The 13,452-nt window shown below is 50.8% G+C and overlaps 1 protein-coding gene across 1 annotated transcript in view; it reads right to left on the bottom strand.

The window, feature by feature from the left end:
- ZAN (zonadhesin) overlaps nt 1-13,452 on the bottom strand; it is a gene marked incomplete at both ends in the record, with an annotated part of 90,689 nt that overhangs the window by 27,233 nt on the left and 50,004 nt on the right. The window contains 13 exons of the mRNA XM_080941040.1: nt 152-360; nt 734-875; nt 2,370-2,587; nt 3,144-3,285; nt 4,853-5,070; nt 5,677-5,818; nt 6,917-7,134; nt 7,664-7,805; nt 9,469-9,686; nt 10,087-10,228; nt 11,092-11,309; nt 11,711-11,852; nt 13,203-13,420. Coding sequence (XP_080797166.1) covers nt 152-360; nt 734-875; nt 2,370-2,587; nt 3,144-3,285; nt 4,853-5,070; nt 5,677-5,818; nt 6,917-7,134; nt 7,664-7,805; nt 9,469-9,686; nt 10,087-10,228; nt 11,092-11,309; nt 11,711-11,852; nt 13,203-13,420 — 2,369 coding nt within the window. The remainder of the gene's footprint in view (nt 1-151; nt 361-733; nt 876-2,369; nt 2,588-3,143; nt 3,286-4,852; nt 5,071-5,676; nt 5,819-6,916; nt 7,135-7,663; nt 7,806-9,468; nt 9,687-10,086; nt 10,229-11,091; nt 11,310-11,710; nt 11,853-13,202; nt 13,421-13,452) is intronic.

The raw sequence follows: 13,452 nt of genomic DNA, 5'->3' as shown, positions 1-13,452 counted from the left end.
ATGGCTCTTATAGAGTACTGGCCTACTGTGTGTCAAGCCCTGAGCCGTCTTCTCATTCCAGGGCCAGCCTTTGAAAACAGGGCATCCCAGGCTGAGAGAAGCAGAGAAAAGATAAAACTGGCCCTCTGTCCCAATCCCCACAGCCACTCACCGGAATGATGGCATCCTGGGCATCTTGACAGCTGCACAGAGTTATGGGAACACATTTGTCCTCACTGAACACAAAGCCAGGGTTGCAGAGACATCCCTCCCTGCAGCTGGAGGGGATGTTGGGGCTGGTGACCTCACAGCGGTTGGAGCAGGAAGGTAGACAGGAGGGAAGGCAGTCTGTGAACTGGCTGTTGGCTGGGCATGGGACAGCTGCAGTGTGGAGGGAGAGTGGTTAGTGGAAAGGGGTCAAGGGGGCCCAAAGAATCAGGGGTTAGGGAATGGCCATAGGCTGGATTACAGGGGAGTCTGGCTCATTTCCCTCGATTGTTATTCCTTCAGCAGATGGTTTCTAAGCTGTGGTGCCAAGCCATGAGAAAAGATGGAGCTCCCCAGCCAATGTAGGAGACTAACTGTGAGAAGCTACCACTAAGAAGAGACTCAAACCAGCCATGGGTGTCCAGAGTCCCTCCCGACTGTGGTACTTCCAATCTCCTATATCTAAGGCCCAGGGACCATGGTCCTGCTTGCTCTGCCTCTGACCCCCACTCCCGCAACGAGCGCACCCTCCCTGCCCTCTCCTTACTAATTGTGGTGCAGTTACGACTGCCATCATCCGAGTTCTTGCAGTAGGTCCCTGAGGGACACTGGAAATTCCTACAGTGGATGGCCCCTGCTGAGCAGGTACAGGTCTGGGTACAGTCCTTGGAGATCCAGGTCTTGTCTGCCTGCAGATGCCATGGGAAGGAAAAAAAACCCAGACGACCATGGGCCAGTTCTAAAGAGACAGCTTCATGTCCTGTTTGAAGGACTGCCATCTGCCCTTCCTCTATGAAGGTTCCTCCTCCGTCAACTCAACACTATACATTAGAAATACATTTTTAATTGCAGCTGGTGCGGCGCCCCTGGCCTAGCGGTGCAGTGAAGTGATGAGGGCGTGGGAACAGCAGGGGGCATGTCTAGAGCTCCCACTGAAGACCTGATGGCATGTGGCTCAGGGGTGGTCATTTCCCTAGTCTGTACCAGGACCTGACCCATCCTCAGGATCATCTCAGGTGGGGAGGAGAGGAAAGAAGGCCCCAACCCCACTTTGTATTTACACGATTCAGGTGCGATTGTGAGTCCATGTGTGGTTTGAGAACAGAATGCAATCAAGGTGTTGGTCCTCACATTCCAACTTGTGGTTAGTGGAAAGAGGTCGAGGGGGCCCAAAGAAGCAGGGGTTAGGGAATGGCGCTAGGCTGAATTACAGGGGCATCTGGCTCATCACCCCGCATTTGTTATTCCCTCAGCAACCGGTTTCTAAGCTGTGGTGCCAACTTGTATTGAGACAAAGTCCGTCTCTTTGATGTTTTACACCGCTCTCTACCGGGACTCTTCTGTCCCCTGCTTGTTTCCTCATAGCCCTGGGATTAGAGCCACAGCAGGTCCCACCCCACTGACTAAAACAAACACAGATGGAGAGTATCCAAGGGGAAAGCACATCATGGCTGTGAGCACATCTCAGTCCAGCAAGGGGCTGGTCTGTTGCTCACTGGTGGAGCTGAGATCTGGGATCCTCTATTGGGTACCTGGGATTGTAGCTCAGATGCAGACCTTTTACCTAGAATCCTTTAAGAGTATCTTGGGGCATGACTTAGTGGTAGAGCAATTGTCTAGCAAATGTTACGTTACTATGAGACTAAGAGCATGCGTCTGTTTTAGAGCCTCTGGCTAGCATCTTCCAGGGAGGGGCTTAGAGCATGGGTCAGCAGTAGAGCACTTGCCTGTCAAGTTCCAGGAAGGACCAACATTCAGATTCTGGTACTAGCCATGTACTTAGGCACATCCCAAGTCACACTTAAAAAAATCTTTGTGTGTATTTGTGCAAATGTGTGAATATGGGCGTATGTACATGTGGTCAAAGTATGGTCTCATGTGCTGGCCCTCATTTCATATACTTGTACTCAGCAGCCTCCCCTCAACCCCCAACCCCACCACGGCTGCCTCTTTTTACTGCCAATCACACAGGAATAGCTAACTCATAAAGTTTCTAGGAATTAGCCTGTGTCCCACCTCCTATGCCCTAGCAGGAGCCCTGGGATTATAGACACACACCACCAAGGCTTACGTCAGCTCTACAGATTCCCATTCAGGTCTTCACACTGTGGTGAGGCGGCAAACATTTTACCCGCTGAGCTTCCTCCAGCCCCCACCAATCCCCACTCAAGACGCCCACTCACTGGGTTGAGAGCACCCTGGGTGTCTTTGCAGCCACACTCAGTTCTGGGTACACACTGGTCGTTAAGCAGCACATAGTCAGGCTGACAGATGCAGCCCTCCTTGCAGGTGAAGGGGTCTTTGGTGGTGGAGCCCTCACAGTGGCCTTCTGGGTCCAGGCAGGAAGGGAGACAAGAAGGTAGGCAGCTGGTGAAGTTGCTGTTGGCCGGGCACTGCAGAGCTGTGGGGAGAGGAGCACAGGTCAGAGCAAGCGGAGGCTACAGACAACACCCAAGCAAGTGTAGGGCATCCCTCCTTTTGTTATCCATTCATCAAAGATTTAGTCATCGAGAACTTTGTGCCCAGCTTCAAGAAAGACTGGATGTCTTGGGGACGAGAGTGGCATGGCCGTCGTGAGTGCTTGCCGTTCTGGACGAGCTGAGCCGAGTTCGTCTGACCCACACTGGGTTGCTCACATCAGCAGCGTCATCAGCCTCAGGGGATCCAGCCCACTCTTCAGGCTGCCACGTGTGTTGCACTCATGCGGATATACCCACCCATAGGCAAACACGAATACGTGCAAATAAAAGTAAAAAGAGGAGTGGCTATCCCACGCTCCTGTGGGGACCAGCAGTGAGAAGGGACCCAGCTGAGTCAAAGGTTCCCAAAAGCCTCCTCACTGTGGTATTTCCTATCTCTGACCTCTGAGGCCTGGGAAACTAGGCTCCACCTTGCTCTGCCTCTAAGTTCTGCAGCCACATGTAAACATTCCCCACGCTCCCCTGTGACTCCCTTACGGATATTGGTGCAGTTGCTGTTGCCGTCCTCGATGTCCTTGCAGTAGGTCTCTGAGGGACACTGAAATTGCCTGCACTGGATGGCCCCTCCCATGCAGGTACAGGTCTGGGTACAGCCCCTGTTGATCCAGGTCTTATCTGCCTGCAGAAGCCAAGGGGAGAGGAAGGGAGTCAGGACAGAGGGACTGGTTAGAGGGAAACAGCCTTGACTCCCACCTCAAGGGCTAGCCTCACATCCACTGAGGAACCCCAAGCATGGTTGGAAAAGATTTAGAGAAAAGGGGATGACTCTGGAATTATGGACAAAGCTCAATTGTATCGTCTTTCAGTAAGTAGCTGAGGTGTGCCTCACTGGGCAGAGAACTCTCCCTTGGTGCTTGGAAGCAAAGCTAAGATGCAGAACCTATGACTAGAGTCGTCACTGATGAGGGGCAGGTATTTGGGAGGACCTGAGGAGGCTGTGGCTTAGAGGCAGACCGTTTGCTTAGGATGCTTTAAGAGAGTCTAGGGGTATGACTGTAGTACAAAACTGTCTCGTATCCTCCAGTGAGAGGCTGGGGGGTATGGCTCAGTTGTAGAAAATGTGTAAGGATCTTCTAAGAGACCTTGGGGGTGGCTTTAGCAGTAGAGAAACTGCCCAGGAATCACTGGTATGTGGATAAAGACCTTGCTTACTGGTATGGCAGCTGCCAAGAATGGATGTGACATGGTGGGAGGGTGACAGAGGAGTGGCACAGAATCCTCAGTGAGGGTCAAGAGTATATGGAAGTGTCAGAGCCCCTGACCAGATCTCCAGAGAGGGGCTGGGTGGTCTCAGCAGTAGAGCATTGGTTTAGCATGTTCCAGGACATCACCAACCTTCACACAACAGGACCCGCCATACAGACAGATAGAAGAACGCACAGGAAAGGAGAAAGTGGTCCCCAATTTTACTGGCTGGTTTTGTGTATCAATTTGACACAAGCTAGAGTCATCAGAGAGGAAGGAGCCTCAGTTGAGGAAATGCCACTATGAGATCCAGCTGTAAGGTGTTTTCTTAGTGATCACTGGGTGAGGGCTCAGTCCATGGTGGGTGGGCTGGTGGACCTGGGTTCTATAAGAAAGCAGGCTGAGCAAGCCATGTGAGGCAAGCCAGTAAGTGACACTTTTCATGGTCTCTGTATCAGCTCCTGCCTCCAAGTTCCTGCCTTGACTTCTGTCAATGATGGTCTATGGTCTGGAAGCAAGCTGCATTAACAAACCCTTTCCTTCCTAACTTGCTTTTGGGTCATGGTGTTTCACTGCAACAGTAGAATCCCTAAGTCACCAATCCTGCCTTTTGAAAAAATAGCTTTAGGGAGGGGTGAGGGGCACACACTTAATGTGTGGTGGTCAGAAGACAGTCTCTAGGGTTGGTCCTCATCTTCCACCTTGTACTGAGACAGTCTTTCTTCCTTTCCTCCACCCCATATTACAGTGTCTCTCTCTTCTCTTTGCTGCTGTCCTTCACCCCTGCCCACACACTAGTTAGCGCTCATGTTTCTAGGGACTCCCCTGTACCTGCCTCCCATCTCCTTGTAGGGTCCCTAGAATAGCAGACACATACCACCAAGGCTTGTGATGGTTGTACCAATTCAAACGCATGTCCTCACACTAGGGAAGGCAAACATTTTACCCACTGAGCTCTCTTCCCACCCACACCCCACATCCCACTCTCCACGCCCACTCACTGGGATTAGAACGCCCTGGGTGTCTTTGCAGCCACACTCAGTTCTGGGTACACACTGGTCGTTAAGCAGCACATAGTCAGGCTGACAGACGCAGCCCTCCTTGCAGGTGAAGGGGTCTTTGGTGGTGGAGCCCTCACAGTGGCCTTCTGGGTCCAGGCAGGAAGGGAGACAAGAAGGTAGGCAGCTGGTGAAGTTGCTGTGGGCCGGGCACTGCAGAGCTGTGGGGAGAGGGGGGGAGGTTAATGGAGAGAACAAGGGACAGAGTAGGCTACAGAGACCAGACTTTGTGGAATACTCAAGAGAGTGTGGAGCTTTTTCTACCATTTGTAATTCATTCAGCCAACATTTACTGACTATGAACTTTCTGTGCTAAGCTCTAAGGAAAGAAAAGAGGAATAGATCTCTTGGAGCTGGAGAGGTGGCTCAGCAGTTAAGCAGACTTGCTGTTCTCATGGTAGACCTAAGCTTGGCCTCCTAAAAACTCCCACGTGACTCCAGCTCCAGGGCATCCATCTGATATCCTCCTGCGTGCCCTGACTCAGGTGCACTGAGCCATATACAGACATACCATTATACATGGAATTACAAATAAAACTTTTCAAAGGAAGAATGCACCTTCCAAGTTAATGTGGAGACTCCCAGCTGAGGGACCCATAGTGAGAAGGAATCCAGCCCAGCCATGGATCCCCACAAGCCATTCCCACTGAGGTGCCTTTTCTCCCAGATCTCATAGGCCAAGGGGACTCTCTCCTTCTTGCCCTGCTCCTGGTCGGTCTCTTCAGCCATGAGCACACCCTCTCCACATCCCTCTGTGGCTCCCTTACTGATTGTGGCACAGCTACTGTTGGCATCCTCGGTGTCTTCACAGTAAGTCCCCGAGGGACAGTGATGTGTCTGGCACTGGATGGTCCCTCCCTTACAGGTGCAACTCTGAGTACAGCCTCTGTTGATCCAGGTCTTACCTGCCTGCAGAAGTAAGAAGGAGAAAGTGGGGGCAAATGGTTTGTTAGAGAAAGACAGCCTTGCCTCCTGTCTGAGGGAGTTACCTTTGCCTTCCTTGTTGGCAGGTTCTGTCTGTATTCATTTAGCCAACTATGGGTGGAAAGTATCCCAGGATGGGGCGGGTCGGGGAATGCACTGAAGGCTGTAGGCATAACTCAGCAGAATAATTCACGCCTAGAATCCTCAGTGAGGAGCTAGGGCATAAGTCAGTGAAAGAGTTCAGCCCTATGGTCCCTAACTGTGGGTCTGGGAGCCTAGCTCAAATGTAGGGCCTTTGCCCAGAGTCTTCCATGATAATTGGTAAGGAGGGTACTTGTCAGGTTGTGGCTTAGAAGTGGAACACTTGCCCAGAATCCTCCAGGAGAATCTGGAGGTGTGACTTCGGCCAGAATTCTCCATTATAATATGGGGGTCCAGAGTTCTTCAAGAGGGCCTGGGGATGTGACTTAGAAGTAGAACATCTGCCCACAATCCTCCAAGAGGGTGTGGGAGTGTGGCTTAGACATAGAGAGGGCTGGGAGTACAGCTCAGTTTTAAAGCAACTGACTAGACTCTCCTAAGAGGGGCTGAGGCTATGGTATGTTCTAGAACCTAATCAACCTTTATACTGCCAAGACTAGCATATAGAGACAGGAACATCCCAAGTGGAGAGAAGCAGAAGAAATGAAAAAGCGACCCTCAATCTCCCTTTTTACAAAAAGTTTAACATGTTTATGGGGATGGAGAACAGGAATGTATGTATGTTTGGAGGCCAGAGGACAATCCTGAATATTGGTCCTCAGCTCTTACTTTGTACAGAGACTCCCTCCCCCTCCCTCCCCCCTCCCCCTCCCCCTTCCTCTCTCCTTTCTGTTCTTCACTACTGTCATGCACCCCTATCTACTGTCCCTCGGCCCTGGATTACAGACACCACCAGGGCTTGCATTGATTGGACAGATTCAAATTCAGGACCTCACGGGAGGGGTGGGCAAACAACTTCCCTCCAGAGCTCTCTTCAGCAAATGTTTCACACCCTGGGCCACTTCCCAACCCCCACCAACCCCACTCTCCACGCCCACTCACAGGGATGAGGACACCCTGAATGTCTTTGCAGTCACACTCAATTCTGGGCACACACTTGTCATCATTCAGCACGTAGCCAGGTTCACAGACACAGCCATCTTTGCAGGTGGAGGGGGCTTTGGTACTGGAACCCTCACAGTGGCCTTCAGGGTCTGAGCAGGAAGGCTGACAGGGTGGAGAGCAGTTGGCGTAGTGGCTGTGGGGTGGGCACTGGAGAGCTAGGGGTTGGAGGGAGACTAGAATTAGTGGAGACGACATAGGAGGTCCAAGTGAGCAAGTTTCAGAGACCAAACCAGGGGGCAAACAAGTGCTTCAGCCTTTAGAATTGCTTGCTGCTCTTACATAGGACTTGAATTCAGCATCCATGTAAGATGGCTCGATACCACATCTAACTCCACCTTCAAGGGTTCAGCATTCCTTCTGGCCTCCACATATACCACACACACACACACACACACACACACACACACACACACACACACACACGCACGCACACACACAGAGGCACAGCCCTGTACGTGTGTTAAAAGCATTGCTTAGAAGAACGTGGACCTTCCCGCTCAGTTTGCAGACTAACAGGATGAAGACAGTGATGAGGGATCCAGCCCACCCACGGATGCTCACACTCTCTCCCAACCCTAGATCTTAAAAGCCCAGAGGACTGAGCTCCTCCTTCCCCTTCTGATGCCTCCGGCCATGAACACACCCTCCTCCACCCCCGCCCCACCCCCACCTTGGCTCCCTTACGGATATTGGTGCAGTTGCTGTTGCCGTCCTCGATGTCCTTGCAGTAGGTCTCTGAGGGACACTGAAATTGCCTGCACTGGATGGCCCCTCCCATGCAGGTACAGGTCTGGGTACAGCCCCTGTTGATCCAGGTCTTACCTGCCTGCAGAAGCCAAGGGGAGAGGAAGGGAGTCAGGACAGAGGGACTGGTTAGAGGGAAACAGCTTCACCTCTTGTTTGAAGGGCTGACCTTTGCCCTCGCTATCATGCCACATCTATCCTAAACGTGGACGGAAGAGATTTGGTGGAAATGCATCTCGGGCTGTGGATGTAGTTTAGTGGTATAGAGCATGCCTAGAACCATGCTCTGAGAAGGCGAAGGTATGTTAGAGCTTAAGCTTATCATCTTCAATTGGTGTCTTTGGAGCATAGCTCAGATGCAGAAGTCTGTAGAGCACTCAACCTAGAATCCTCTAAAGGGTACAGGAGATTGGTTAAAAGGTAGAGCCTAGAATTCTCCACCGAGGGGCTGGGGACCTGGCTCATTATAGAGAACCTGCCAGGATTCCCCAGTGAGGGGGGGCTACGGTCAAGTGAGTGTTAGGTAATGTATAACCCACTCTCATCCCTGGGAGGGGACAGGAGCGTCGCTCAGCAGAGGACACTGGCTGAATGTTCTAGGATGTCCTTTTTTTTTGAGGCAGCGTTTCTCTGTGTAGACCAGGCTGGCCTCAAACTCAGAGTTCTACTTGCTTCTTCCTCATGATTGCTGGGATTGAAGGTGTGCATCAGTTTCTAATCTTCATCCATTCAGAGAGAGAGCGTCCCAAGCAGAGAGAAGCAGAAGAGGAGGCAGTGACCCTAATCCCAGCTGGTTTTCTGGTTTGATTTTGCTTTGAGACAGGATCTCACTTTTTAACCCTGTCTGTCATGGAACTTATTTGTACACCTAGCTGGTCTCAAACTCACAGATCTTGTCTGTGCCTGTGCCTCTGCCTCCTGAGTGCTGGGCTTAAAAAAAAAAAAAAAAAAAAAAAAAAAAAAAAAAAAAAAAAAACCAAAAAGGCGCTACCATATGCAACAGTTGTATAGCTTGGTCTTCATGTGTGACTCTTAACAGTAGAAGCTGGGACTGTCTCTGACTGTCACCTGCCTTTGGATTCCTTTCCTCTCACTGGGCCGCCTCACCTAACCTCAATAGAAGATGCACCTTGATATACCAAGGCTGGTTGATATCCAATGGGAGGCTTCCCCTTTTAATGAAGAGAAAGGGAGGAGCAGTGGACGGGGCAGGGGGAGGGAAGAACTGGGTGAGGAAGAAGGGGAAACTGGTCTGAATGTAAAGGAAATAAAATAAATGAGTTTAAAAAAAGAAAAAAAAATGTGCCATTTCTAGCACAATACTAGTTTTTAGAACAAATTGTGTGTACATGTACGTGCATGTGTGTGAACACATGTAGTATGTGTGTGTGCATGTGCATGCTTCTGTCTTCTTTGGCATGACTGTAAACAGGAGTGCATATATCTGTAGACGTCAGGAAAACCTCAGCTGTTGGTCCTCACCTTCTACAGCTCTCTCTTCTCCCCCCACCCTGTTCTGTTCTTTACTGCTACCCATAGAAGACTATTTAGCCCTTAGGTTTCTGGTAATTCTCCTGCCTCTGTGCCCCATAGTCCAATAGGAGCCCCTGGAATTAGAGTCAGGCTAACAGGGCTCACGTGGGTTGCAGGGATTCAAGCTTAGCTTCTCATACCTGCAGAGCAAACATTTCACACACTGAGCCATTTCCCAGCCCCAACCAACCCCACTCTCCATGCCCACTCACAGGGATCAGAACGCCCTGGGCATCTTTGCAGCCACACTCAGTTCTGGGCACACACTGGTCCTTATTCAGCACATAGCCAGGTTCACAAGCACAGCCCTCCCTGCAGGTGGAGGGAGCTTCCAGGCTGGTGCCCCCACAGAGGCCATCTGGGTCTGAGCAGGAAGGCAGGCAGGAGGGAAGGCAGTGGGTGTAGAGGCTGTGGGCGGGGCACTGCACAGCTGTGGGGTGAAGAGAGAGGGGTAAGTGAAGAGGCCCAGAGGGGCTTAAGGAAGAAGAAGCTATAGAAACAGGACAAGGTAAAATGTTTGAGAGAACTTGAAGGTAGGGTTTTGTTTTGTTTTATTTTATTTTGTCCCCCCCAAAAATATTTACTGACCACAGACTGCTTGCCAATCCCCTAGGAAAGAAAGCAGTAAAAATAGATCTAAGTTATTATGGGGTGGTAACCATGAGGAAACCAAGACCAAGAAAGAACCCAGCCCCCAAACTGGTCCCCAGAATCTCTCCTCACTGTGTTATCTCCTACCCCTGACCTCCAAGGCCCAGGGGACCAAGCCCCTTCTTGCCATGCCCCAGTCTCTCCAGTCATGAGCAGCCCCCTTCCTGTGGTCCTCTTACTGAGCTCCACGCAGCTGCTGGTGTCATCCTCCATTTCCTTGCAGTAGGTCCCCGAGGGACACTTGAAATCCCTGCAGTGGATGGTCCCTGTCACACAGGTACAGATCTGTGTGCAGCCTTGGTTGATCCATCTCTTGTCTGCCTACAGAAGTCACAGGAATTAAAAATGAAGCGGGAGCAGAAGGGCTGGTTAAAGGGCCATAGCCTCATCTCTCTGAAGTGCTGACCTTTGCCCTTCGTATCTGCGGGCTTCACATCTATTCAGTCAACCAATTACTGTTGGGGAATTGGGGTTGGGGGAAACCTGTGCGACTGGTAGATCCCCTGCCTAGAAACCCCCATCAACATGCTTACAGAGCCACTCTGTGGTATTGGGCAGGCCTCCAATCTTCCCTTGGTGGCCTGGGGGCACAGGGCAGTTCATACAGCGTCTGACTACATACGATCTGGCTGTGGAGGCTCAGCTACCGAGAGCACACTCATCTAATAACAGCACACGTCTAAAACCCGATGAACCTGCACACTCCCGAGTCAGCATGTACACAGGCAGGGGCATCCCAGGAAAGAGAAAGCTGTCCCAAGTGCACTTTTCCAAACAATCTTCGTGTGTGGTGGGTGTGTTTATGTGTATGGAACTACAGCACATGTATCTATGGAAGTCAGAGAATAATCCTCACCTTTCATTTCATAGAGACAGCTCTCCCTCCCTCCCTCCCTCCCTCCCTCCCCTCTTTTGTTCTTCTTCACTAAGCACACAGAACTAGCTAGCCCTCAAATTTCTAGGGATTCTCCTGTCTCTACCTCCCACCTCCCAGCAGGAGCCCTAGATTACAGGTAGAGTCTACCCAGCCAGTTTACTTGCGTTGCAGAGATTCACATGCATTGCAGAGAGATTCAAACGCAGGTCTGCATTTTTTCAATGCATATACCTTACCCACTGAACTATCTCCCCAGCCATCCCTACCCCTACCTCTACCCCACATCCCACTCTCCATGCCCACTCACTGGGATCAGAACACCCTGGGCATCTTTGCAGCCACACTCAGTTCTGGGGACACACTGGTTGTTAAGCAGCACAAAGTCAGGCTGACAGACGCAGCCCTCCTTGCAGGTGAAGGGGTCTTTGGTGGTGGAGCCCTCACAGTGGCCTTCTGGGTCCAGGCAGGAAGGGAGACAGGAAGGTAGGCAGCTGGTGAAGCTGCTGTGGGCCGGGCACTGCAGAGCTGTGGGGAGAGGGAGAGTTGGGTTAGTAGAAAAGATGAGAGGGGCCCAGGAAGCAGTGGCTACAGAAACCAGGTGGGACTAAACGGCAGAGCTTTGAGCTCCCCACCCCCTAGTATTATTCATTCAGCAAATGGTTACTGAGCTTGAGATGTGTGCTAAGCTCCAAGGAATGAAGTAATAAAATGGAATGAAGTAATAAAATGGGTTTCTTGGTTGTCATGGGATACTAATCAGGGAGAAACAAATGCTGAGAAAGGACCAGATGAGTATGGGGGTCCCAGAATCTCTCTCCCCCATGCCTGACCTCAAAGGCCTGGGAACCAATCTCCTTCTTGCCCTGCCTCCCAGCCCTTTCGTCATGAGCATGCCAGCTCCGCCTTCCCCTAGGAGGCTCCCTTACTGATATTGGCACAGTTACTGGTGCCGTCCTCGATGTCCTGGCAGTAAGTCCCTGAGGGACATTGGAAATTCTGGCATTGAATGACCCCTTCCATGCAGTTACAGCTCTGGGAACAGCCTCTGGAGGTCCAGGTCTTGCCTGCCTGAAGAAGCAATGGGGAAAACAATGACAATGAGGGAGAACAGGCTGGTTCAAGGGGCACAGCTGCACTGACGGTCCGAGGGCTTCCTCCTGCCCTCCCTATTTGTAGACTGGGCATCTAGCGTATCAGTCACCCACAGGTAGAGAAAAAGAAAGCCACTCTATCTTGTCAGGATGTGGTGCCACATGCCTTCAGTCTAAGAACTCAGGAAGAAAGGCAGGTGGATGTCAGTAAGTTCTAGGTCAGCCGGAGCTACACAGTGGAATCCTGTCTTAAGAAAAACAAAAACAAACAAATGACCCAATGCTGCACCTGAGGCTGGGGGTACAGTGCTTGCTGGAATCCGCCTGTGAGAGTGTCTACCTGTTGACTGAAATGGCTCACTGTCAGAGCTGAGGCCTAGAATCTTCCAATGAAGTCCTGGTATGTAGCTTAGCCACAAAGTATCAGAGTAGGACCCAACTGATAGGCAAGGGTGGGAGGTGGGAGTGAGGTAAAGGAGCTGTCTAGAATCCCCCAGTACAGGATTTGGGTGTGCCTCAGAGGTAGAGAGCTTGCCTAGCCTATGGCAGGCCCTGACCAACCAAGGAACAACATCCAGGTTAGAGAGAAGCAGAGGAAACTAGAAAGGGCCACCAGACTTGTTTATAAAATACATACATACATACATACATACATTACTCTCCATAAGACTAGTTAGTTCCCACGTCCTGGAGATCTGCCTGTATTCATCTACCAGGAGCACTATGAGAACAGAACCACTACATAGCTTTTGTGGGTTGTGGTAGTTTGAACCCAGGTCCTCACAGCTGCACTATGGTAGATGGCCATTCTTGGTTGTCAACTCGATTATATCTGGAATGAACTAAAACCCAAAAGACTGGACACACCTATGAGTGATTCCCTTTCTTAACCGAATCATTTGAAGAGGTAAGAAGAGGATCTTTGAGGTAAAAAGATTCACCTTTAATCTACACCACACCTTGTGCTGGCAGCCTATATAAGGGACAGGGAAAAAGAGCTTTCTCTCTCTTGGTGTACATGTTCTCTCGAGCAAGTCCATTCCTTCACTGGTATTAAAGCCTACTTCTTTGGGATTCTGGAATATAATAAAGCCCAGTAGATGTCTGAGCGATCCAGTCTCATGGACTGGACAACTTCTAGATTCTTGAACCTTCCATTTGTAGGCAGCCATTGCTGGATTAGCTGGACACAGCGTGTAAGCCACTCTAATAAATCCCCTTTCTATACATAGTCATTCCATATTCTGTCACTCTAGAGAACCCTGATTAATACACAAAGAGACTGTTGCACCAAATACTCTCAAGCCTACTTTCTACACCAACTCACAGGGATGAAGCCCCCCTGTGTGTCTTGGCAGCCACACTCAATTCTGAGCACACACTTGTTGTCATGTAGCACATAGCCAGGTTGACACACGCAGCCCTCTTTGCAGTTAGAGAGGCCTTTGGTGTTGATGCCCTCACAGTGGCCGTCAGGGTCAGAGCAGGAAGGTTGACAGGGGGGAAGGCAGTCTGTAAACTGGCTGTGGGCCGGGCACTGCAGAGCTATGGGGTAGAAGGAGAAGAGAGTCAGTGGA

Source organism: Micromys minutus (genome assembly GCF_963924665.1).
Source record: "Micromys minutus genome assembly, chromosome: 29".
NCBI classification, from domain to species: Eukaryota; Metazoa; Chordata; class Mammalia; order Rodentia; family Muridae; genus Micromys; species Micromys minutus.
This window is presented reverse-complemented; position numbering and strand designations above follow the sequence as displayed.